General features: G+C 39.3%; 2 protein-coding genes across 5 annotated transcripts; one reads left to right on the top strand and one right to left on the bottom strand.

Moving 5' to 3' along the window:
- Positions 1-619: 619 nt before the first annotated feature.
- LOC147359348 (uncharacterized) lies at positions 620-6569 on the bottom strand. 2 transcript variants are annotated; one of them, XR_015140729.1, is made up of 3 exons: positions 3821-3966; positions 2025-2134; positions 620-1128 (listed from the first exon to the last, which is right to left on the bottom strand). XR_015140729.1 is itself a non-coding variant. In XM_086336481.1 (3 exons), exon 1 carries the CDS (start codon positions 6159-6161, stop codon positions 5517-5519), a length of 645 nt encoding a protein of 214 aa, XP_086192607.1. In that variant the 5' UTR covers positions 6162-6569; the 3' UTR covers positions 620-1128; positions 2025-2134; positions 5308-5516. The 2 variants fall into 2 exon arrangements, 1 of the variants encoding a protein (XP_086192607.1); XM_086336481.1 differs by lacking the exon at positions 3821-3966 and adding an exon at positions 5308-6569.
- On the top strand, positions 5433-24449 carry ELOC (elongin C). 3 transcript variants are annotated; one of them, XM_086336483.1, is made up of 4 exons: positions 5433-5692; positions 16560-16613; positions 18629-18772; positions 24024-24449. In XM_086336483.1, exons 2-4 carry the CDS (start codon positions 16610-16612, stop codon positions 24212-24214), a joined length of 339 nt encoding a protein of 112 aa, XP_086192609.1. In that variant the 5' UTR covers positions 5433-5692; positions 16560-16609; the 3' UTR covers positions 24215-24449. The 3 variants fall into 3 exon arrangements, with proteins under 3 accessions (XP_086192609.1, XP_086192608.1, XP_086192610.1); XM_086336482.1 differs by lacking the exon at positions 5433-5692 and adding an exon at positions 5772-5865; XM_086336484.1 differs by lacking the exon at positions 5433-5692 and adding an exon at positions 7260-7301.
- Positions 24450-25270: the final 821 nt, after the last annotated feature.

Consider the following 25270-nt stretch of genomic DNA (forward strand, 5'->3'; position numbering starts at 1 on the left):
TGTGTGTGTGTGTGTGTGTGTCTTTATAACAGTGTGGAAGAACTGAAGGGAGTGTGTGTGTGTGTGTGTGTCTTTATAACAGTGTGGAAGAACTGAAGGGAGTGTGTGTGTGTGTGTTGGTCGCTTAGTCGTGTCCGACTCTTTGCGACCCCATGGGCTGTAACCTGCCAGGTTTCTCTGTCCCTGGGATTCTCTAGGCGTGGACGGAGATGCCAGGCAGGCTAGAGTCTTGGCCTCTTTATAACAGTGTGGAAGGATAGAGGGGAGAGCCATGCTCAAAGGACAAATCCTGGAAGCCCGAGTTAAATGTTTCATTCTCCTGGGTGTCATTTTCTAGGCTCCCTTAAACATTTTCTTTACGGAAAATGTTTCTAATCTATTGGCACAGAGGAATAATACATTACACGTTTGCACAAAAATGAATGGTAATTTGATCCAACCAATGAGTTGGTAGAAGATAAGTAGAATTTGCTCATTGTTGATACTTGTCAAATTTGTTTTCTGAAATCATTCTTATTCGTGTACCGGATAGTTTATTATTTGTTAAAGAGGTATTGAGTGCCTTGCCTATTGCCAGGACTAACTCGGAAGCTGAGGCTATAAAGATACTGAATAAAACTGGGAATCCACAGCGCTTTATGTTGCAGGAAGTAGAATCCCTTCCAAGTTAGGAGAGAGGGCGCTTGTCTAACACTCAAATGAATTGCCCGAGGACACGCATGAACTGGGAAAGCAAAAGATGATTGGGTAGGGGCATCTGGGTGGAGAGCAGTAGGGTAAGGAAACCCAGAACTGCTCTGCCATGTGGCTCACAGTCTGGGGTTTTAAGGTGATAGGATAAATTTCCAGGTTGTCTTTGGCCAATCATTCTGACTCAAGGTCCTTCCTGGTGGCTCAGGCATTGCTCAAGGAAGATGGATGCCAGGAAGAAGGACTCTGGGAAGTGGTCAGACATGTGGTGTCTCCTGACTTTTCCCCAACTCTTCTGGTCGTGGTGGCTTGTTAGTTCCACGTTCCTTACCAGGACCTCGTGTCATAAAACAGCTCACACAAATGGTTACTATAGTGCCTGGCCAGGGTGGGCAGTTTCAGCCAGTATGCTTCCCCTAACACATAGTGAAGGCAACCCTAAAAAATAAGTTGAAATATAATGTTTTATTATAATTGAAATATACCAATTTATGAAATATTACAGAAGCCCAAGATGCAGAATGATTAATTTAGCCTGAGAAGGCCCAGAGGTTCAGGTTCAGCTGAGTATCGAGAGATGAGCATCCAACTAGTCAATACGCTCTTTTATTTCAGAACCATATGTTTTACTCAAAATGTTATTTGCATAAGAGAGGAACAAACTAATAGTCTAAACTAGTACCACCTTCACAACTCCAAATCCTGTCTACCTTTTTCTGGGTATCTAGAAGGATAAAATAATACTATCTCTTTATGGATAATTTCACTTTCTTTTTTGTTTCGTTTACTGAAGTATAGCCAATTTACAGTGTTGTGCTAATTTGCCGTACAGCAAAGTGACTCCATTATACACATATATACATTCTTTTTCATATTCTTTTCCATTCTGGTTTATCCCAGGAGACTGGGTATAGTTCCCTGTGCTATACAGTAGAACTTTGTTATTTATTCATTCTAAATATAGTAGTTTTGTCTGAGCGTGTTTTATAGATACGTTCATTGGTGCCATATATTTGATTGCACATAAATGATACCATATGGTATTTGTCTTTCTCTTTCTGGCTCACTTCACTTAGTATGATACTCTCTAGTTCTATCCATGATGCTGCAAATGGCATTATTTTGTTCTTTTTTTATGAATGAGTAATATTCCTTTGTGGACTTCCCAGGCGGCTCAGTGGTAAAAAATCTGCCTGCAATGCAAGAGATGTGTTTTCCATCCTAGGGTTGGGAAGATCCCCTGGAGAAGGAAATGGCAACCCACTCCTGTATTCTTGACATGTCGTTTCCATGGCTTGGCTATTGTAACTTTATTTTCTTTATCTTCTGCTTACCTTTTAACGTCTCTTGACTCTCCTGGGGGGTCCAGTGGTTAAGACTCTGTGCTTCCAATGCAAGGACTGCCAGTTCTATCCCCAGTTGGGGAACTAAGATTCCAGATCACCTGAGACCAAAAAAAAAAAACCAAAATATTCTTTAGTGTAGTGCATATTACAAACATCAATTAGCCATTCTTGTACTGATACATATTTAAACTTGCTGTTCACATAGTGTTTTTTAATAGTTTTAATAGCTTTAAAAAGATAAACTGAGGCACGCTAAAATTTGAGAGTTTATTTGAGCAAAACTTTATTCCAATCGTACATCAAACTTGAAACAGTCATGAGCACTCCACTGACAGGAGCTAGAAGATGATGCACATGCAAAGCAAGGAAATTATTTGATTGTTATAGCTTATGCTGTTGCATTATTTGAGAAAAATCTCATTGGATGTTTTTGATTGGTTGTTCCTACTTTTGAGGTATTCACAGGATTGAATATGGGGTTGCTCATTAATCTACCAAGACATCAGAGCCATCTCAGTCTAATGCCTCTTTGTATGATTACTTCAACAATATATTAAGAGAACCTGAATTTTTATCTTCTGTTAAGCTTAGTTTCTTCCTACAGAAACTGTGGGCAAATGGAAATACTACTTGGTCTGCTCAGAGTTTCTAAATAGCTGAAATGAGATCATATTCTGAAATTTTTGTGCTATAGAATTATATGAAACTATTATTCATGGTTAAAGATTTCCCAGTTCTAGTAGTTCAGAGATGTTTTTTAAATATATACTACTTGAGTGGGATTTTAGAATGATACTAAGGCTGTTTACAAAATAATCCTTGATTTCCCCATTCATACCATCTGAGAGGGTTTTAAGATGGAGGCTCATGGAAAAATTGAAAATGGGTATCCCTTGTAGAATGTATGGCCACCATTATTACATGTAATTTTTGTTGGGTTTTTAGCTGTCTTTCCTTCCCATCCACCACGCCTTTTCCCCTCCTTTAATTTAAGCTTAAGGACAGAATTGTGTGATGGAAAAAAGAAAAGAAAATTTTTGGTAAAGCCAGTATTTGATAAGAACCCTAAATACTTCTTTATAGTGGGTTGGAAGTTAAACCAGGAGAGTCTTTTAGCAAAAGAATTTGTCAGTAGATAATCAAGAACTTTTAAAATGTTCATATTCTAAAGAAACGGAAACATGGTCAAAGATTTCTACAGATCCTGAATACAGCATTACATAAAGTGACTTAAAAATGAAAATAAGGTCAATGTCCAACATTTAAGGAAGTACTTAAGTGACTCACGGTACATTTAGACAATGTAATTCTATAGACATTAAAAATAATGTTGTGGAGATTTTGGTTACAAAAGTGTGGGTTATTGAGGTTTGTTAAGTAGGAAAATAAATAGTATAAAGAACCATGTAAATACAGTATAGTCTACGTAAAAGTATATTAAAACACCAAATGTATCTGCAATTTCTACATTTTTATAACCATGTATTATACATTTACTATATGTAAATAATAAATTATTATTTACATAATAAATAATGCCCTAAGTAAATTTTGCATTTTTAAAAAACAATCCTTGACTAGATTTTAGCCCTAAATCTGGCATTAGTTAGCCTCAGCATCCTCACCTGAAAAATTCTATCATTCTCTAGGCAACTAACATAGTGACCCTTTTAGAAGGCGATAAGGCAATGAGGAAAGGGAAGTTTTAAGGGGAGAAAACAACACTCCTGAAGTAAAGGAGGAAAAGTTCAGTCGAAAATGAGCCCACAGCCTCCTCTTCTTACCCCATTGCCTCTCCTCTGGCTGCTGCTGCTGCTGCTAAGTCGCTTCAATCGGGTCCGACTCTGTGTAACCCCATAGACGGCAGCCCACCAAGGCTCCTCCAACCCTGGGATTCTCCAGGCAAGAACACTGGAGTGGGTTGCCATTTCCTTCTCCAATGCATGAAAGTGAAAAATGAAAGTGAAGTCACTCAGTCGTGTCTTACTCTTAGCGACCCCATGGACTGCAGCCTACCAGGCTCCTCCATCCATGAGATTTTCCAGGCAAAAGTACTGGAGTGGGGTGCCATTTATAACCAAAAAACCTTAATCATTTTTGCAAAGGCTGGGAAAAATTAACCTCCAACAGTCTGTCCGGTATTGCTTTTGCAACACTTTTTAATCTGCCAAATGAAGTAAAAGTGTCTTTCAGGCAAAAGTCACTAATTAGGTCAACAAACTCTGGGTCGCCTGTGTTTTCCTTTTGTGGACATCATTACACAACAGTCCTAGTTGAGCAACTTGCAATGGTGAGAGTCTTGGCCCTACATTCTTTTCATGCTTCAGTCCGGTAAACAGAGGGCGAACTTTATTTAGCTGTTTCACTCTTCCTGGAAGGGTGCCTAAATTTCACCACAGGAAAGCAGATAAAGGCGGCTCTGACTTATGATAGTTCAATTTATAATTGACTTTATGATGGTGAAAAAGCTGTAAGATTCAGAAGAAACCGTACACAATTTGGAATCTTATTTAATCTTTTCCTGGGCTATATGCAGTATGAAAGATGCAGTATAATACTCTCTCCTCGGTTTTGAAGCTTCTAATCACCCTATCAGGAGGGTAAACCACCTATATATTTACAATCATTCTGTTTTTAACTTTCAGTACAGTAATCAATAAACTACCTGAGATAATCAACACTCTATTGTAAAATAAGCTTTGTATTTGATGATCTCTGCCCAACTGCAGGTTGGATATAAGTAGGCTATAAACTGTGTTGAATAGGTTACGTCTATCCAGTGCATTTTCCACTGATATTGTCAACTTCCCATGAGTTCTCAGGATAGAACCCCATCTTAAGTGGAGGTAAGATCTGTAAAAAGGATAGGCAGATGGGAGGAGTGGGGAGACGGTGCGCCGAGGAGACAGCGGGACAGAGAGCAGAGGAAGGAGAGGCAGAGGGGGCGTGCAATGACAAAGATGGTGTCAAAAGTGGGTACTGGTGGCCGTAGTTTCTGTGAATGATTGCCTGGGGGGAGACAGGCGACGGGGTGAAGGCCTCCGAGTGGGGGTGGGGGGCGTGGTTGCTTTCAGTAAACACTGAAAAGTACCGGGAAGAGAGGAAATGAGGCCAGCGATTTCGCGAGCTGCCGAGATGCTCTTCAATAAGCTCTGCAACTTTTCACAAAAGACAGAAAGTGCTTCATAAAGAGCACGGTCTTGTTAGCATAGAAACCGCACCCCCACTTTCCGACCTTTCTTCTGCGGACGTCTGCTACGTCTAGGCTTACCCGCAAAGGAGGGGTAGGGACAACCTCCAAAATTAGCAGACTCTTTGAGACTCGGCATAAGAAACTACAAGTTCCAGGTTGCAGCGCTGACTCCGCCTAACACGGCAGTACCCGCTAGAGAAACTACAAATCCCAGGATGCAATGCTGCCTCGGACCCCCGACCTCCTCCACTCCCAGCACCGCTTCAAGGATGAGGCCCCTTCGGAAATCAGATTAGGGTCGGCGCTGCATGCTGGGAATCAGAAGACCCAAAATAGGATTGGCTGAGACTTTTCCCGGCACCGCCGTCCTCGTAGGCTGGCCCGTGGAAGAAGGGAGGGGGGCGCTGCGCACTTCCTGTAGACGCCGGCAAGCAACGGCCTCGGAGCGTCTCCGCCTCACCAGGTACTAATCTCCCGCGCATAGAAGGCATCTGTGACCCAGCGGAAGTGATTCCTCTTGCTGCCCCGGAACCCACGGCGGCAGGCAGCTGGGGGTGGGGGGGTGGTCCTGGTGTAGGGGCTGTGGCGGTGCGCGGGGACCCGGTGCGGTGGCTGCGGTAGCTGCGGAGCTGACGAGTGAGTCTCGGGCTGGGGTGGGAACGGAGCTCTGGGCCCGCGTGGCGGACGGGGGAGGCTCGCACTGAGTGCTCTCGCCATCCCACTTCCCACCCCTTCCCATTTGGGCGGGGAAGGAACGGAAGCTTAACCTTGCCCTGCCGCTTCGGCTCCTGGTTTGGGGGAGGGGAGAGGAGGGCGGCGGGACGTTCCCTGGCGCCGCTCGGTGGGCTTGGAAAAGGGAGGAAGGAGGGGCGGCGGCTGGCGAGACTGGGCCTCTTCTGGGTTGAGCGTGAGGAGGGTGGAGTTAGGAACATGGCAGCCCTGTGGCTTTACCTTTTTTGCTTTCCCCGGGTGCACTCAGGTTCGTCCTTTCCTTGGAGCCGGTCCCCAGTCATAGAAGAGGGCCCTCGCTCTTTCCTGTAGCGGGACCCCGAGAACTTTACTTTCGGGGCAACTTGTTGGGTGATCTCTGCCCGACTTCGTGGTTTGGGTCTGTCGAGCATCTGCCGCCCAGTCTTATCTGATGGAGGCCTCCAGTGTCAAGTACGGTGGCCATTAAGTTTCTCCTGTGGACCTCTTTAGTTTATGGAGTTCGAGTTACTAGTGCGAGCATTTCTACTCTGCGTCGCCTTCAGTATAGAAAACAACCGAAATCCTTTAGAGTTTTAAAACCTTATTTTCAAACTACCAAATTTGCTTTTTCATCGCCAGGTAGTTTTCCTGTTTTGTTTAGTGGACTAAAATGAGACATCTCCGATCTCGTTTACATTGTAATTGTGGTATAATTCATGATGTTAAAACACCACTGTTCACACGTGGATTCATTCATCTCGGAGATACAATGGCAAAGAGACAACTATGGCCCCTGTCATCGTGGATATTAAGTGTTTATTGCCAGTGATGATTTTGGCCTCTTAATTTTTAAATGACTGTCCTTTTTTCCTTAAGTATGAGATCGACCTAATAACCAGTAACTACCATTCCAAGTTATATATATATAAATTTATTTCAAATGGAAGATGCTAGTTTCATTTCATTATAGTAATTCTGTAATATTATTAGGCAATAGTTTGTAGTCAGAAGTTAGAGTCAGTTCTATATATCAAGTTCTAAAGTATTTGTATCCTATAAATTGCTTTTTTGGGTTTTTTTTTTTTTTCAATAAAAATGGCGCATTTATTGCTACAGAACGGTCATGTACATGACTTCATCGAATAACTACAGATGGGAAACAGGTAATGGCCTAGACCAAGCTGGGTTTGTTTTTGTCTTGAAGGAACTCCAGCACACAACCTGTTTCGACACTTCTACAAATCAGAAATACACTCAAAACATGAAAAAAATAGAGGCACTCAACCACACATTGAAAACAAGGTGTAACTGTTTATCTTTTTTTTCTTTTTGTAGATTTTTCAGTATTAGAAAATATCTGAAAAGTCTTTGTATTTACACTGGTATGTGTTAATGCATTTTAGCTAATCTGTCCTAAATGTTTACTGTTCCATTATTAAATAAGATCAGAAAAATCTCATCAGTGATTTCAAGCTTTGGTGATTAAGAAAACTACAGTGCCATTCACTCAAATATTTATTGAGCATCTTCATCTTCTATATGTTAGGCACTATACATGAAGCCTGCCCTCTTGGAGCTTGAGGAAAGAGACTGTACATTAAGTAAGCAAACATAGTTTCAGATGGCGATAAATGTAAAGAGAATATAACTAGATTTAGAGTTAGATTAAGTTAGGGTGACTAGGGTGAGAGTGTGTCATTTTGAAAGAGAAGTGCTCAAGGAAGACCTACTTCTCTGAAGACTTAAGGTTTTGCCTGGAGACCAAAATAATGAAGAGCTGAAGGAAGAGTTTTTGAGAGAGCAGTAACTGCAAATGCATAGACCTTAAGAGAAATGAACTTGACCCATTACAATACTTAGAAGGTCATTGTGGCTGGAGCATAAGGAAGAGTGATGGGAGGTGAGAACAGAATGGTTAGCAAGCAGTAAATGAAATGGAACTTTATTGTCTTTGTTCTGTTTGTAATGAGAAGCCATTAGGGGATTTTGTATAGGGGAATGCTTTTGATGACTAACTGCTGAGTGGCAAACTGAGTTGGAGGAAAGTGGAGAAACCAGCTCCTAAGGCAGCTTGTAGTAGTTCAGTTGAGCTGTAGTTGAGCTGTAGTAGCTTGAACTAGAGATGTAGAGTTGGAAGTGAGAAGCGGTCTGATTCGGAGTATAATTTGAAGATGGAGCCAAATGGGTCTTACTAACCCCAGGACAAAAAATCTGGAAGAATCACCTTGTTTTGCCCAAACATCTGGGAGAACAGTAGCACCATCTCCTGGAATGAGGAAGACTGGGGAGGGTGCACTGGTTTCTAAGGGATAAAACAGGAGTTCTGTATAGAGTGTACTAAATTTGATAATTTTATACAGCTCAGAATATGTGCAGTAGTAGGCAATAGAATACCCCTACTGTTGCTCAGAGCAGAAGTCAGGCTCGGGAGATAATCCTGGAGTTGTGTTTTATTGGTGGTACTTAAAACTACAGACCAGAGGACATCAAGAGTATTGATGGAGAAGCAGCAGATGGCTGGGAAGGGAGCACTCTGGTTAGAGGAGCAGTGATGGGAACCCAAAGGCCAGGAGGATGTGGCATCTGTAATACTAATGGAAGAAAAGAGGTTGGAGTCAACTATAAAAGAGTAATATGAAGATTAAAAATTGACCTAGTGACTGAGTAGTTGAAATCTGACAAGAGCACTTTGATTGGACTAGTAGTCTAAAAAGACTGATTATTGTGGGTTATGGAGAAGTGGGTGGTCTTGATGATGTTACAGCATTTGATGTGTTGATGGGAATAGGGGTGGAGCAAAGTTCTTGGATCACTGTGGTAGGAAGGATGATTTTTATGCAGCTTTTGAAACAGGAAAATGGACAGAGTATATGGTATATAGGTACGCAGGTAGGACGAAGGTGGAAAAGACAAGGCATTTGAAGTGATTTGTTCTGTTTTCTTGGTGAAATAAGTGAAGTGGTTAGGGTAGGGAGGAGAGGAATGTGGGAGGTTTAAGAGCTGTAAATTTTCTGAGTAGGAAAGCCAGTTAATAGTTAGTTAAGGGGATTACTGTGATACCAAGTCCCTGTTTAAAATAGGTTTAAAATAGAGGCCATAGGTTTAAAATAGAGACCAGTCAAAATGGTTGTGACTTTTCTTTAGCCAGTTGAGCTTTTTTATTTGAGGCCTGAGCTAGGTGGAGAATTGGGTTTGGCCAGGATTGGGATTTTGGGTGGGTTAACTACATCAGAGGAGGGTCAGGGAGTTAAGAAGTATAAAGACTGTGAGGTGTGTATGGTGCCAGTCCTCATGTTAACAATGGAGTGAAGCAAGCTCTGGCTTTCCTTTGTATTTGTTTTTTATTTTTAGTCCATCGTTGAAAGGTTTTTATAGTGCATAGAATGTATAATTGTTGTTTAGTCATTAAGCTGTGTCCCGCTTTTTGGGACCCTGTGGACTGGAGCCTGGCAGGCTCCTCTGTCCATGGGATTTCCCAGGCAAGAAGACTGGAGTGGCTTGCCATTTCCTTCTCCAGGAGATCTTCCTAACCCAAGGATCGAACCCGTGTCTCCAGTATTGGCAGGCTGATTCTCTACCACTAAGCCACCAGGGAAGCCCTTTTGCTATTGCGTTTTAGACTAAAACAAAGGAGTTTGGACATCATTGCCTGAGAGGGAGATTAGATTGGTTACAGGGTGTGGCAGACAGGACAGCCTCAGTGGAACACACAGCACTCTGAAGCTCTTGAGTTCTGTGCTGTGTGGGAGCCACTCTGTTTAATAAAGATGAGAAATTGGGAATTATGGGCACTTGTAGAGGGAGGGTGAATTTCAGATGGGTTCAGTCATAAAATAGTAGAGCTGGAACGGACTTTAGACACAGTTTAGTCCAGTTTCCTCATTTGGGAGATGAAGAAACAGAAGTCTTATTACTTAAACCTATCTGAGTCTCAAGATAGAAAAAAAATGTTTTTTCTTTTTTTAATGTTTCAGCTGTGTTGGGTGGCCTGTGGGATCTTAGTTCCTCTATCAGGGATTGAACCCATGTCTTCTGCATTGGAAGCTCAGAGTCTTAACCACTGGACCACCAGGGAAGTCCCAGAATGAGAATTTGATATCATCCTGAGACATAAATTCAGCAACACTATAAGCATATTCTAGGCAAAATATTCTAATGTCTTTTTACAAACTAGAATTGTGTAACTTCTGTCAATTTGTATTAATGGCCAAAGCCTCTCTAATAACATTAGATAATTTTTGGTTAATGTAATTTACTTCATTTTTCAAATCAGTCATATTCTTACACATTATTGTTAAGAACAAATTGTCAGGCTGACTGACCATTGTTTCCTTCAAAAGCAGCTTAGTTCCACATACTTGTTTCTTTTTAAAAAATCAGTTTTAAATTATAGTTTTCTAAATGACTAGAAATAACTAGTACTTTCAGACATGTATTTCAATGCTCTTTAAAAAAAAAAAAAATTGAAGTGTCATTGACCTACAATAATACATTAGTTTCAGATGTACAGCATGTGCTGTGCTTAGTCGCTTAGTTGTGTCCAGCTGTTTGTGACCCCATGGACCGTAGCCCACCAGGCTTCTCCAGGCAAGAATACTGTCCGTGGGGCTCCTCCAGGCAAGAATAACTGGAGTGGGTTGCCATGCCCTCCTCCAAGGGATTTTCCCTACCCAGGGATCAAACCCAGGTCTCCCACGTTGCAGGCAGATTCTTTACTGTCTGAGCCACCAGGGATGAGTCAGTATTTCTATACATTACAAAATGATCACCACGATGATAAGTCTAGTGCCATCTGTTACTATACAAAGATGTTAAAATATTTGACTGTATTCCCGATGCTTTACGTTTTATCCACGTTTCATGACCGGAAGTTTCATGACTGGAAGTTTGTTACCTCTTTTTTTTTTTTTTTTTTTAATTGAAGGATAATTGCTTTACAGTATTTTGTTGGTTTCTGCCAAATATCGACATGAATCAGCCATAGGTATATGTATGTCCCCTCCCAAGTTTTGTGCCTCTTAATCTCCCTTGTCTGTTTGACTCATTCCTCCACCCAGTTCCTGTGTGGCAACCACTGGTTTGTTCTGTGAGTCTGGTTCTGTTTTGTTATGTTTGTTAATTCATTTTGGTGTTTAGATTCCACATGTAAGTGAGATCATACAGTTTTTGTCTTTCACTCTCTGACTTATTTTACTTAGTGTGATATCCATCTTGTCGCAGATGGCAAGATCTCATTCTTATGACTGAGTAATACTCTTTTGTATGAGTAATCTTGAATTGTGTATGTCCTGTCTTTATCATCTGTTGATGGGCACTTAAATTGCTTCCACATCTTGACTATTGTAAATAATGCTAAAATGAATGCAGGGGTGCATGCATTTTTTTGAATTAGCATTTTTGTTGACTTTAGAAAAAATCTGCAGAAGTGGAATTCTGGATCTATGGTAGTGCTATTTTTAATTTTTTGAGGAACTTCCATGCTGTTTTCCGTAGTGGCTGCATCAATTTACAGTCCTACCAATGCTGTGTAAGGGTTCCCTTTTCTCCACATCCTTGCCAGTGCTTGTTGTTATTCATTGTCAAAAATAAGGATAGCCATTCTGACAGGTCTCAAATGGTATCTTATTATGGTTTCAATTTGCATTTCCCTGGTGATTTTTGATGTTGAGCATCTTTTCATGTGTTGTTTGGCTGTCTGTGTGTCTTCGTTGGGAAAATGTCTATTCTGGTCCTCTTCCCATTTTTCAGTTGGGTTGGTTGGGGGTTTTTTATTTTGAGTCGTATGAATTCTTTAAATATTGGATTGGCCAAAAAGTTCATTCTGGTTTTTCCATAAGATGTTAGTGAACTTTTTTGTTGTTGTTCAGTCACTCAGTTGTGTCCTCCTCTCTTCGACCTCATGGACTGCAGCACATCAGGTTTCCTTGTCCTTCACTATCTCCCAGAATTTGCTCAAACTCATGTCCATTGAATTGATGATGCCATCCAGTCGTCTCATCCTCTGTCACCCTCTTCTCTTTCTGCCCCAGTCTTTCCCAGCATCCGAGTCTTTTCCAGTGAGTTGACTCTTCACGTCAGGTGGCCCAAGTATTGGAGCTTCAGCTTTGGCCAACCCCATATCTGGGGTGTTAACCCCTTATCAGACATACTGTTTGCAAACTTCTCCCACTCAATAGGTGGCTTTTAATTATGTTGACAGTTTCATTTGTTTTGCACAAGCTTTTTCTTTAATTTGCTGCAGTCCCATTTGTTTACTTCTGCTTTGTTTTCCTTGCCTAAGGAGACATATCCCCCAAAATACTGCTAAGACCAGTGTCAAGGAATGTACTGCCTATGTTTTCTTCTAGGAGCTTTATGATTCAGGTCTTACGTTTAAGTATTTAATACACTTTTGAGTTTATTTTTGTATATGGTGTGAGAAAGTTCAGTTTTGTTTCTTTTGCATATAAGCTGCCCAGTTTTCCCAACATCATTTATGGAAGAGGCTGTCTTTTTATCACTGAATATTTCTGCTGCTTTTAACATAGATGAATTGATCATGTAACTGTGGTCTCATTTCTGGGCTCTCTGTTCTGCCATTAGTCTGTGAGACTATTTTTACATACTGTTGGGATTACTGTAGTTTGTAGTATAGAGAAAGAAATGGCAGCCCACTCCAGTATTCTTGCCTGAGGAAGCCCATGGACAGAGGAGCCTGACGGGCTCCAGTCCATGGGGTCGCAAAGAGTCAGACGCAACTAAGCATAGCATAGCATGCCTTCTGCATCATACATGTAAGACTCCATTTATCGCTGAGTGGCTAAACAGCAGCACAGCAGCTTGTAGTGTAGTTTAACATTAGGGAATATGTCACCTCTGACTCTGTTCTTCTTTCTCAGAATTGTTTTGGCTATTCAGGGTCATTTTTATATATTTTCCTGCAGAAAACATGAGTTTAATAGGTGAGAAATCATTTATTTTGCATAAATGGCATAAAACTATACCTATCATTCTTACCTGCTTTTAAAAAAGTTAAGTTTATCTTAGTGGTATTTCCATGTTATTACATACATATATTTAACTTAATCCTTTTCACTGCCCCAGAATATTTCGTAAGTTTATACTATTTTTGTTTCATATTACCCATTTGCCCTCCTGTTCAAATCATGGTTCTTAGCAAGTTTTTTTTTTTCTCTTTTTTTAAATTTAATTTTATTTTTTAACTTTACAATTTTGTATTGGTTTTGCCATGTATCAGCATGAATCCAGCACAGGTATACACGTGTTCCCCATCCTGAACCCTCCTCCCTCCTCCCTCCCCACACCATCCCTCTGGGTCTTCCCAGTGCACCAGCCCCAAGCATCCAGTATCGTGCATCAAACCTGGACTGGCGACTCGACTCGTTTCCCAAATCATCCCACCCTCTCCCTCTCCCACAGAGTCCAAAAGACTGTTCTATACATCAGTGTAATGTTTTAGTTTTCATGTTTCCTTTGGAACCAAACATTTTTATAGGGGTCTGTGAGCTATTTGTATTTTTTTCTTCTGATATGTTTCTAGAGTTCAGTGGGTGTGTGTTTGTTTTTTTTAACATTTGGTTCTTTAATTGCTATTATATTCTTGTGAGTAATGCGTTAGACATCTACAGAGCTGTAGATTTGCAGCTGTTGCTCTCATCTTCTTAGCTAATCCAAACAAGTCAGCTGAAAAACTGTTAGAACTAGTAAGAGAGTTCGGTTAAGATGCTAGAATACAAGATCAACTTACTGAGTTTAAAAGGTTTTCTTTAAAACACCAGCAATAGCCTTTCAGAAAGTATAGTATAAAACAGATCTCATTCATAATGGGAACTGTAAAGTGCTAAAAGTAGACCTAACAAGAAATGTGTGATCACAAAATGGGGACTTGCCCAACTCTTTAGCAAAAGCATATTTATCACACTATTGTAATTAAAACAGTGGGAATATTGGTCAGGTATAAACAAGATTGATGGAACAGAATACAATCTAGAAATCCGTGTAATATAGTGTATGATACAGCGTATGATAGTAATATAGTAGTAATATAGTGTATGTAGTAATATAGTGCATGACAAAGGTAACATTTCAAATAAGGGATGGGCTGTTAAAAGATCTTTTTGGTGTTCAGTGACACTAGGCTGAAAACTGGTTTCAGTACAGGCCTTAGGCTCACCAGAATTTCTGTCTTTTACCAAAACATTTAAAAAAAAAATGCGAAGAGTAATTTTATATATGACTCTCTAAAACACAATGACATCAAGCCTTTGTTCATGTCTTCCACTGTTTAATCACTTCCTTTTACCCACCTAATTCCTGTTTTGAAACTTGCTCAGTTACAGAGTAAATGTTCATACTGAGCTTTTGTAACCCCAGACTTAGATTTATATAGGTTATCTGTGGGTTAAGTCCAAACTTAATCATTTCAATTATTTTAACTTCTTAGGTATCAGAGTCTACTCTTGTTGATGTTGATTTACTCTTTGTTAGTCATGGGGAGCTCCCTTTCCCACTCAGCCATTAACCCTTGTATAAATTATGGAATTTATTTACTATATTAAGTCCGTAGAAAAACTGTTGCTACCCAGAAGGCTTCTAAGGTGTGACTTTTCATGGTTGCTTAGCTACTGCTAGTTAAATAAACATCCTAAAGCTTTTACTCTGGAGATTTTTTAAAGAAAAGTTAGCACTTGAAATTCTACCTTTTCTAGCATTTTTTCCTTTTGTGTGTGTGTGTGTTTGTTTTTTAGGATGAGTACAAAGCAGTATGAACAGAAGAAAGTAATAATGACTGAAAAATTCTTTAAATTGCTTACTATTATTACCATAAAATGAACAGAAGAAACTAATAATGACTGAAAACTTCTTTAAATAGCTTACTGTTATTACCGTAATGACATAGTACTGGAGAAGGCAATGGCACCCCACTCCAGTACTCTTGCCTGGAAAATCCCATGGACGGAGGAGCCTGGTAGGCTGCAGTCCATGGGGTCAAGAGTCAGACATGACTGAGCGACTTCACTTTCCCTTTTCACTTTCATGCATTGGAGAAGGAAATGGCAACCCACTCCAGTGTTCTTGCCTGGAGAATCCCAGGGACGGGGGAGCCTGGTGGGCTACCATCTTTGGGGTCGCATAGAGTCGGACACGACTGAAGTGACTTAGCAGTAGCAGACATAGTACTGGTTTTAAATTTTAAATAACTTATCTAAGGATTTATATCGGCACCTCTCAGCAGAAGTCGAAAAGAAGTTTTAATAGGAGCCGAAATTTATTACCATGGCTTTATGGAATAATGGAAGGGAATGTGGGCTCTAAAGCAAACCTATCTAGGTTTAAATTCTCATGTTGCCACTTAAGCTGTGGAAGCCTTGAGCAAGTAGAGCAGCCTCTTAGTGTTTGCTAGTCTCTACAATGGTAATGACAGTTTCCCTGTGGAAGTATTGTTTTAAAATAAGATAACGTATGCAAGGCATTTAGTGCAGTGTTTATACTCATTAGACCCTCAACTTGGTAATAATGTTATATTGCCTGCTTTAGACATAGCCCTTTAAATATCTCCCTCCATTCTTGGAGAGGGTTCTAGACTAACATTTAATTTTTACTCCTACTTTGTCACTACCTGGAACGAATCATTCAGCCTCGCTGTACATCAGTGGTATCATTTTTTAAGGTGAGGGATTACATAGGTTTAGGGCTTCCCTGGTGGCTCAGATGATAAAGAATCTGCTTGCAATGCAGGAGCCCCAGGTTTGATCCCTGGATTGGGAAGATACCCTGGAGAAGGGAATGGCTATCCACTCCAGTATTCTTGCTGGGAGAATTCCATGGACAGAGTAGCCTGGAAGGCTACAGTCCATGGGGTTGCTAAGAGTCAGACACAACTGAACAACTAACACTTTAACTTGACATAGGTTTATTGGTCAGAAATTTCTTAGGGAACAGGGTAATTAGAATATGCTGTTTTCCTGGCAATGACATAAAAATAATGGGACAAATAAAATCTTCTTTGAAGAAATGCTGTTAAAATACAAATTGCTGAAAATATGAGCTCTTTTCCTTTAGCAGTTATTTCTTTTGTAAAATTTAAGATTTCTCAAGAATTAATTTTTAACTCCTTCACTGTTAAATCTCAGAACTTTGGTAGCCTCTGTGCAGAATGGATGGAACATGTATTATAGATGTACACACTTACCTAAGAAGAGAGCAGGCCTTATCTTTTTTATTCTCATGAAAGTCACATCGTTGGGTTGATCATGTTGTCATTCATTTAGCAAATACTTGCTTTGGTGTCTACCAGTGTCTAGCAGATATAATATACAAAGATGATTAAAGCCAAGAGTCTCTTTCAAGTTCAGTTCAGCTCCTAATGAACAACATCTGTATGTTTAAACTGTTGTCAGAATAGTTACCTTAAAAGAGTAGGAGACAAATCTGTATTTAGAATTCCCTGTTCTGCAGGTGATCATCTTCTCAGATGTTCAGAAACTTGATACTCTTCCCTATTGTGGTGACTGGGAAATTTACCTAGCTGAGAGAGACCGAGTCCTTGCACTTGTAACACTAAAGGATGTATTAAATAATAATGGGCGAAAACATGTTATTCTGGCATTGATCTCAATATAGCATTGTTATATTTTCAGGAAACTACTAAAGTTCCTGTGGACGCAAAGTAGAATTTCATAAGAACATAATGGGTAAGTTATATAAAAGTAATTTTGTCATTCAATTAGTTGAAGCTTTCTTCTCAAAGATAGACCTTCAGAGTCGGTGAATGCAAGTAAGAAAATAGAGTGGATTGAAAATTAGTTGTTCGTATCAACAGCTGTGTTTACTATATATTTCTGAAAGCCAGATCAGTAACATTATTGTGCCAGATTTAATTTGTGATTGCTAGTGAGTAATTGTTACTTAAGAAATTAGAAACTCTCCTAACAGATATTGAAAATGGTTTTGTTTCCAAAAAAAAAAAAACCAAAACCACTAAACGTATAAATTTAAATACTTGATAATTATTTTTATTTTTGTTCTTAGAGGTTGGCAAAAACTGCTAAAAATCTGTATGCTTGAATAGTCGAAGATTTAGAAGTTACTTGCATTTTTGAGTCCCCCAGCTTTTTACTATGAAAAATTGTAAGAATAATACACTGTGGCCTTTACCAGTTAATGTTTTGTCATATTTGCTTTTCCTGTGTGTGTGTGTTTATATACCCACATATACATACGAAAACACACATAAGCCTTTTTGCCTGTATTATTTATTTAGTTGTACATGTAATACTCAAGGAGCCTCCCATTTGGTTCAGTGGTAAAGAATCTGCCTGCCGATGCAGGAGCTACAGGAGACTCTGGTTCGATTCCTGGGTTGGGAAGATCCTCTGGAGTAGGAGATGACAAACCTCTGTAGTATCCTTGCCTGGAGAATTTCATGGACAGAGGAGCCTAGTGGGCTGCAGTCGATGGGGTCACAGAGTTGGCTACAACTGAACATGCAGCACATAAAACTCCATACTAAATCCTTAAGCATACATCTCCTAATTTGGTCCATATTCAAAATTTCAGTTTCTTCAATAGTGTTCTTCACAGTTTTTAAATCAAGGATCCGGTCAAGGATTACTTACTGTATTTATTTATCTCTTTGTCTCCTTTAAATAATTTCCTACTTTAGAGATTGGGTGAAGAGTGAAGTCTTTCCTGGCACATTTAAGTTTAGATTTGTCTGAATGGTTCCTCCCAATTATATTCAGATTAAACAATTTTGGCAGTGGTAGAACATAAGTAATTTTGATCTTTATTAATCTCAGTTTTAGGAATTTGTATTAACAGATGAATGAGTAAATGTATGTTTGTAATTAAACAGTGCTTCAGCTTCTATACTTCTCACTAAGGCTTCCTGAGTTTTTAGAATAAGCCTTAAGACGTTTTCTTTCAAATATTGGTAATCATAAAAATTAAATTTCTGTCAGTACAAACTTGTAAAATTATGTATGTGAGAAAAGATTGTAAACAGATGTATAAAAGTACATACTCCCTCAAAAAATTATATTGCACAAACTCCTCTGGCTAAAGCCAGCATGGCAGTAGTGGAGGTAGCTGCTAGCTACCTCACCTGTGCTTTGAATTTTTAAAAATACTTGCCTATATTCATTACTTCAATATTCATGCAATAATTTAAACTGAGCAGTAAAATGTTTTGATCATTTTTTAAGTAAAGAAAGCCCTAATTTTGAGAATATGGGCTTGTCAGAAGTTGCACTCACATGGCCTACAAACATCTATTCCAAAACACCGTATGCATTTTATTTTTAAAATGAGTATTTCAAGTGACAGGTTTAAAGTTTTACTATTTGAATGTTTTCTTTTAGTCTTAAATTCGAATGTGCTGCTATGTTCACAAATTGTTACTATTCCCTTGAAAACACTGGTACATTTTCATCTAAAGTAAATATACTTGGGAGTTCCTTGATGGGCCAGTGGTTAGGACTCAGCACTTTTCACTGCCATGGCCCAGGTACAATCCCTGGTTGGGGAACTGAGATCCCACAAACTGTGTGGCCAAAATATTTAGAGACTAGTTATACAAGAAGTTAAAAACTTTAAAATCTTGGGAAATGGTCCAGGTCTGAATTATTCAAATACTAACTTTGGTAAACCTGTTTGTTTTTAATCCATTTTGTGAGTCAGAAATCATTTTACTACTTCCTTACTTTAGATGGAGAAGAGAAAACCTATGGTGGCTGTGAGGGCCCTGATGCCATGTATGTCAAATTGATATCTTCAGATGGTCATGAGTTTATTGTAAAGAGAGAACATGCGCTAACATCAGGAACAATAAAAGCCATGTTGAGTGGCCCAGGTAGGTACATTTCTTTATTTCCTCTTAATATATTGTATCTTCACTTTCAGTGTTTGATGAGTGTGATTTAAGTTGAATTAAATAGCTCATAACATTAAAAGAGAGAACAGTTCTAACATTAAAAGTTAGAACAGTAACTGTTCTAACATTAATTATTGCATGGTTATGTTGCATTCTCTGGTGGCTCAGATGATAAAGCATCTGCCTGCACTGCAGAAGACCTGGGTTCGATCCTTGGGTGGGGAGGATCCCCTGGAGAAGGGAATGGCAACCCACTCCAGTATTCTTGCCTAGAGAATTCCATGGACAGAGGAGTCTGGCGGGCTACAGTCCATGGGGTCGCAAAGAGTCGGGCATGATTGAGCAGCTAACACTTTCTCTACGTTGCATTGGGGGGAAAATGGCATCTGCTATTTCCTGTTTTCATCATTTACTGCAGTTTTATTAAGACCAAATTGATTATTTTGTAACAGGAAGGATCATTTTCCCTATGTTAGTTTTCCATGGTGAGTTCACCATAGAAGGACTGTGGTGATATGTGCTCCTGGTTACATGTGAAGTTTATTTAAGTTACTGCCTCCCAAATACCTATTCTTTTTTTTTTTTTTTCCCCCAAATATCTATTCTTAACATTTTACCTCAAGAAAGTTTTTCTTGAGGATTGGAATTTCTGGAGCATACAGTAATTCTATGCTTAACTCTGAGGAAATGCTGAACTGTTTGCACTGTGGCTGAACTATTTTACATTCCTACCAGCGGTGTTTGAGGGTTCTACTTTATCCACATCTTCTCTGACATTGGTTATTTTCTATTTTTCTGATTCTAGCCATCTTAGTGAGTGTGAAGTGGTATCTCTTTACATTGTCGTTTGGATTAGCAATTCCCTAATGACTAACAATGTTAAACATACCTTTATGTGCTTTTTGGTCATTTGTATATCTTCTTTTGAGAAACATCTGTTCAATTCTGTTGCCCATTTTTTAATTGACTTGTGTTTGTGAGTTGTTAAGGGTTCTCTATAAATTCTGGGGGGCTTCCCTGGTAGTTTAGCTGGTAAAGAATCAGCCTGCAATGCCAGAGAACCCAGTTCGATTCCTGAGTCAGGAAGATCCCCTGGAAAAGGGATAGGCTACCCACTCCAGTATTCTTGGGCTTCCCTGGTGGCTCACCTGGCAAAGAATGTGCCTGCAGTGCCGGAGACTCTTGGGTTGGGTTCGATCCCTGAGTTGGGAAGATCCCCTGGAGGACGGCTTGGCAACCTACTTCAGTATTCTTGCCTGGAGAAACCCCATGGACAGAGGAGCCTGGTGAGCTACAGTCTGTGGGATCGCGAAGAGTTGGACACAACTGAGCAACTAAACACAGCACATAAATTCTGGTCACTAGACCCTTACCAGATACATAATTTGCAAATATTTTCTGTATTCTGTAGGCCGTGTTTTTTCTTGATAGTATCTTTTTTTGAGAGGGTTGCTGCATTGGATCTTCATTGCAGCACATGGAATCTTCGTTGCGATATGGGAGATCTTTTGTTGTAGCACAAACTCTCTAGTTGTGGCATGTGGACTTAGTAGACTCAGCAGTTGTAGTGCCTGGGCTTCAGTGCTCCACAGGCATGTGAGATCTTAGTTCCCCAATCAGGAAATGAACCTTCATCCCCTGCATTGGAGATGTGGAGAAAATAGCATAACATACCTTCCTGTACCCATCAACTAGCTTCAGTAGTTATAGTATTTTGCCAATCTCGTTTCATCTATTCTGACTTTTTTTTTAAGAGTATTTCAAGCAAACTCCTGACATAATGCCATTTCACTTGCAGAAATCTATGATTGTTCCCCTGCAAAACTCTTTTTTTCTTTCCTTGTCTTACTAGAGACAGGTTATTTGTATACTGTCGACATCCAGATTAGACTTAAGTCATGTTTCATCTTGAAAACTCAAAATTAGATCTCTGGAGGCTTGATTAAAATCCAGTTCATCTCTCTAACAAGAGTACTTTATAGGTAGAAGTCTTGTATTCCTGTTGTATTGTGTCTTTTAGCAATGCCAAGACTGGTTAGTGGGTTCCAGAGTTATCAAGCTGATTGGTCCATGAGCAGTTCCCCAGTCAGTCTTTCATATAATAGTTTTAGCATTCACTGGGGCTATTGCTGAAATTTACTTCATTCAGAATTATAAAACAGGGATTTTCTAATTCTGTCATTTCTTCTACATTTATTACTTAGAATTCTCCAATAAAGAACTCTTTGGTTACCCTGAAATACAATCTGTACAGGGGGGAAAAACGGATAAACGCTTAATTTTTTTTTCCCTTGTAATTTTTCAGAGTAGCAAATTGGTTCTCCAGCATCTTCCAATAGTAAAGAATGTTTGTTTTGTTTGCATGTATGCATATATATTGGATATTTTTCAGTCCTGTGCAGTCATTTTCACTGATGTTCAGATTGCTCCATTTGCTCCATTTTTACGCCACAGGGGGCACATCAAGTTGGCTTCTGCGTCCTTGTGACATGGCTTTATTAGTCTTGGATATCCACTGCTTTCTGTAATAACAACAGTTCTCAGGTTCATTTTGTACATTATTTCTCAATCCTGAAAGCAACTTTTTCTAAAGAGCCCTGATTTTTTTGTTTTTGGTTGGTTGGGTTTTTTTTTAAGTGGAAAATGGTACTTAGAGACCCCACTGTGGGTGCTAGCGGCACTTGTTGCTCCCGAGTTGCATGGCTTTAGACTTTAATACGAGACAGAACTAGGATGTACTTGAGGGGGGAAATTCATGAATGCCAACAAAATCTTAGTTAAAACTTAAGATTAGAGAATTTTGGCTTCTTTTGTAGGCCTGATCTCCTTTAACTTAAAACCAACTTTCACGTTTACGTGAAAAGGAATGTAATGCTGATACATGCACCTTCAAAACATTATACTGAGTGAAAGAAGCCAGACACGAAAGATCAAATGTTGTATAATTCCATTTGTATGAAGTATCCAGAATAGATGATTTCGTAGAGACGGAAAGTGAATTGGTGTTTTCCAGAGACTGGGGGTGGAGGGTGGGAAATAATTGCTTAAAGGGTGTGTGCATGTGTGCTCACTTGATCAGTCGTGTCCTACTCTTTGTACCCCGTAGATCATAGCCCAGCAGGCTCCTCTGTCCGTGGGATTTTTCAGGCAAGAATACTGGAATGGATTGCCATTCCTACCCAAGGGATCTTCCCAACCCAGGGATTGAACCTGGGTCTCCCACACTGGCTGGAGAATTTACTGCCACCTGGGAAGCCCTGCTTAAAGGGTACAAGGTTTTATCTGGGGTGACAAAAATGTTTTGGAACCAGATAAGAGTGGTTGGCTGCTCAGCACTATGAATCTACTCTGAATTACACATCTTAGATGGGGACTTTTATGTTATGTGCACTTCACCTCAAAAAAAAGCACTAATGTGATCTGGTGTCAAAGGCTTAACAACTGCCTATTGGTAATATTTCACGCATATGTCCAAGCAAGAGAGTTGTAGTTATTGGGAAAGAAAAGCTAACTTCATTGCTGTGAATTATTTGTTGGCTCCTTCTCTCCTTTTTCCTCAGCCTACCCCTAACCAATAGACGTTAATAGAAAACTTTTAAAATACTCTTTTCTCAGAAAGTACATTTTTCTGTCTTTTTTTATTCAGTGCACAGTGCTAATGCTAGACGGTCAAGAAAATATTTTATCCCAATAATAAAGGGTAAATTATCTTAAGTTTGTATAGCTAAAGAAATTTTTAGAGATCACTAAAAAGAATTTATGAACTGTTATTAAAGAGAAATATAATGGCTTATGAGATCTCATTAACATGGTCATGTTTTTAAAAACTAAAGAGGAAAACAGTGGATTTACTTCCTTGAAAAGATTTTTTAAAATTAGTGTTTCACTTATTGTTTATATTTACATGGCAACATAGCACAGAGCTCCTGATTATCCATAAATACTCGATTCCCTAGACTTGTGGTCCCCAACTTTTTTGGCACCAGGGACCAGTTTTGTGAAAGACAATTTTTCCACAGACTTGGGGGCTGGGGTGGGGGAGTGGTTTGGGTATGATTTGTGCATTACATTTAATGTGCTCTTTATTTCTATTATTATTGCATCAGTTCCCCCTCAGATCATCAGGCATCAGGTCCTGGAAGTTGGGGACTCTTGACCTAGACTAAATCTTAATAGTATTTTTTTTATGTTTCTGCTCAGAAATCAGAGCTAGCTACTTCATTTGATGCAAGTTGGGTTTATCCTTTTTGCATTGTATTAGTCTGCCATAACAAAATATCAGTGACTGGATGATTTAAACAGAAATTTAGTTTGTCACAGTTCCAAAGGATGGGAATAAAGATTTGGGAGGGTTGGTTTCTTCTGGGGCCTCCCTCCTTGCCTTGTAGACAGCTGTCTTCTCCCTGTCTTCACGTTGTTGTCTAACCTCTGTGTGTCTGCAACCTAACCTTCCGTTCTGATAAGTGAAAGTCCCTCAGTTGTGTCTGACTCTTTGCGACCCCATGGACTGTAGCTTGCCAAACGCCTCTGTCCATGGAATTCTCCAGGCAAGAATACTGGAGTGGGTAGCCATTCCCTTCTCCAGGGGATCTTCCCAACCCAGGGATTGAACCCAGGTCTCCCGAATTGCAGGTGGATTCTTTGGGCTATAAGTATATATTTTACTTTATAAGATAGTGTCAGACTGTTTTCCGAAGAGGTTGTACTGTTTTACATTCTATCTGGCAATGTCTATAGGGTTTAAGTTTCTTGCCATATTTTATTTTGGGGAATTTTAATTTACTTTATCTCTTTCTCCATATGTGTACGTGTGCATGCACAGTCATCTCTGACTCTTTGCAACCCCACGGACTGTAGCCTGCCAGGCTGTCCTGTCCATAGTGTTTTTCAGGCAAGAATACCAGAGTGGGTTGCCATTTCTTACTCCATTCTCCAAATGACTGGAAGTCTCTTGGTTTGTTTTACTGGATTAGCACTTTGATGATAAAGTTAAGAATTTTCAAACAGCCAAAATTCTCTTTGCAGATGAACAAGGTGGAAGTCTAAAGTCAAAACATGACATGAAAAGTTCTGATAAGGACACCAGTTAAGTTGGTCCAGGGCCTTAAATACTTGTCTCCAAATATAGTCCCATTTGGAAGTATTGGGAGTTAGGAATTTTGGAGGAACATAGGAATTTGGAGGAAAACACAGTTCAGCCCATATATCACAAATTCCTTTTCTTTTCCAGGTCAGTTTGCGGAGAATGAAACTAATGAAGTCAATTTTAGAGAGATCCCTTCACATGTGCTATCGAAAGTATGCATGTATTTTACCTACAAGGTTCGCTACACTAACAGCTCCACGGAGATTCCTGAATTCCCAATTGCACCTGAAATTGCACTGGAACTGCTGATGGCTGCGAACTTCCTAGATTGTTAAATAAAGTAAATTATAATAATAAACTGTTAACTCTTTTTCAGTATTTAATACCTGTAGTTCAGTTAGTAATTTTTTCATATATAGCATGTTGCCTGTGTGCAGTTGAACTTTAAAGTTCATTGCAAAGCAGATTATCTTCTGTTCTTTTGCATAGCAATCAGAGTTGAAGTTTGTTTGCGACATCAACGAATTAAGGACATTTTCACAAATTGAGAAATAAACAAATATACCAATTCGTAGGTGGTTTTGCCTTATCCTTTGGATGTGATTTTTTTTTAATTAGAGAAGTGATGATAAAATAAATGCTGAAATTTAGGCATAAATTGAACACGTTCTACAGGTAAATAATGGGGCTACATATTTTTATGTTTTTAGTGTTTTTTTTAAAAAACCTATTCTGATCTTATAGCTGTCATTAGCATTACTAGAGTTATGCAATTGCATATAATTGCATTATAAACATGTTTATAACTTAGCCAAAATATTGATTTTTATAACTGTCAAAGACATGAGAGTTGAAATTTCTTATGTGTCTTTTGATAAACTGCAGTATTGTTTTAAGTGTATCTTGTCTTTTTGTTTATTGCTACAATTAAAAAACTTTATTTAAAATCAGTTTGGAAGAGTACTAGGTACAGCTTTTGGAGCAGGGACTTTTTGAACCATAGCCACATGGTCAACAAATAAATTACACGTGCATTTGGTTTCATGTACATTGTGCATTTCGGCCAATCCAAAGTACTGTACTTTCACTGACTATAAAGTTTCCTTTACAATATTCATTCCTAAATAGTCCCTTGTAGGTACACTTCTCATTATTTAAATACGCTTTAAAAGACTCCTGAACTTCATCTAGATCCTAAGAACAAGACTTCTCTGAACTATTTTAGTCTTCCTCCACTCGGCTGAAATGTTATAAAATACTGAAACCTGAAGAGATGCAGTGCAGATCTTATAATGCACTTTGATATGGTTTATCATCTTCTTTTAACGCATTTCCCAGTAGACAGGATGTCATAATCTGGGTCTTCTGCTGAAGTCAAACTTACAAGAGAG

Source organism: Bos grunniens, chromosome 14, assembly GCF_055505025.1.
Source record: "Bos grunniens cultivar Pamir isolate PY7600 chromosome 14, Bosgru_T2T1.0, whole genome shotgun sequence".
Taxonomy (NCBI): Eukaryota; Metazoa; Chordata; class Mammalia; order Artiodactyla; family Bovidae; genus Bos; species Bos grunniens.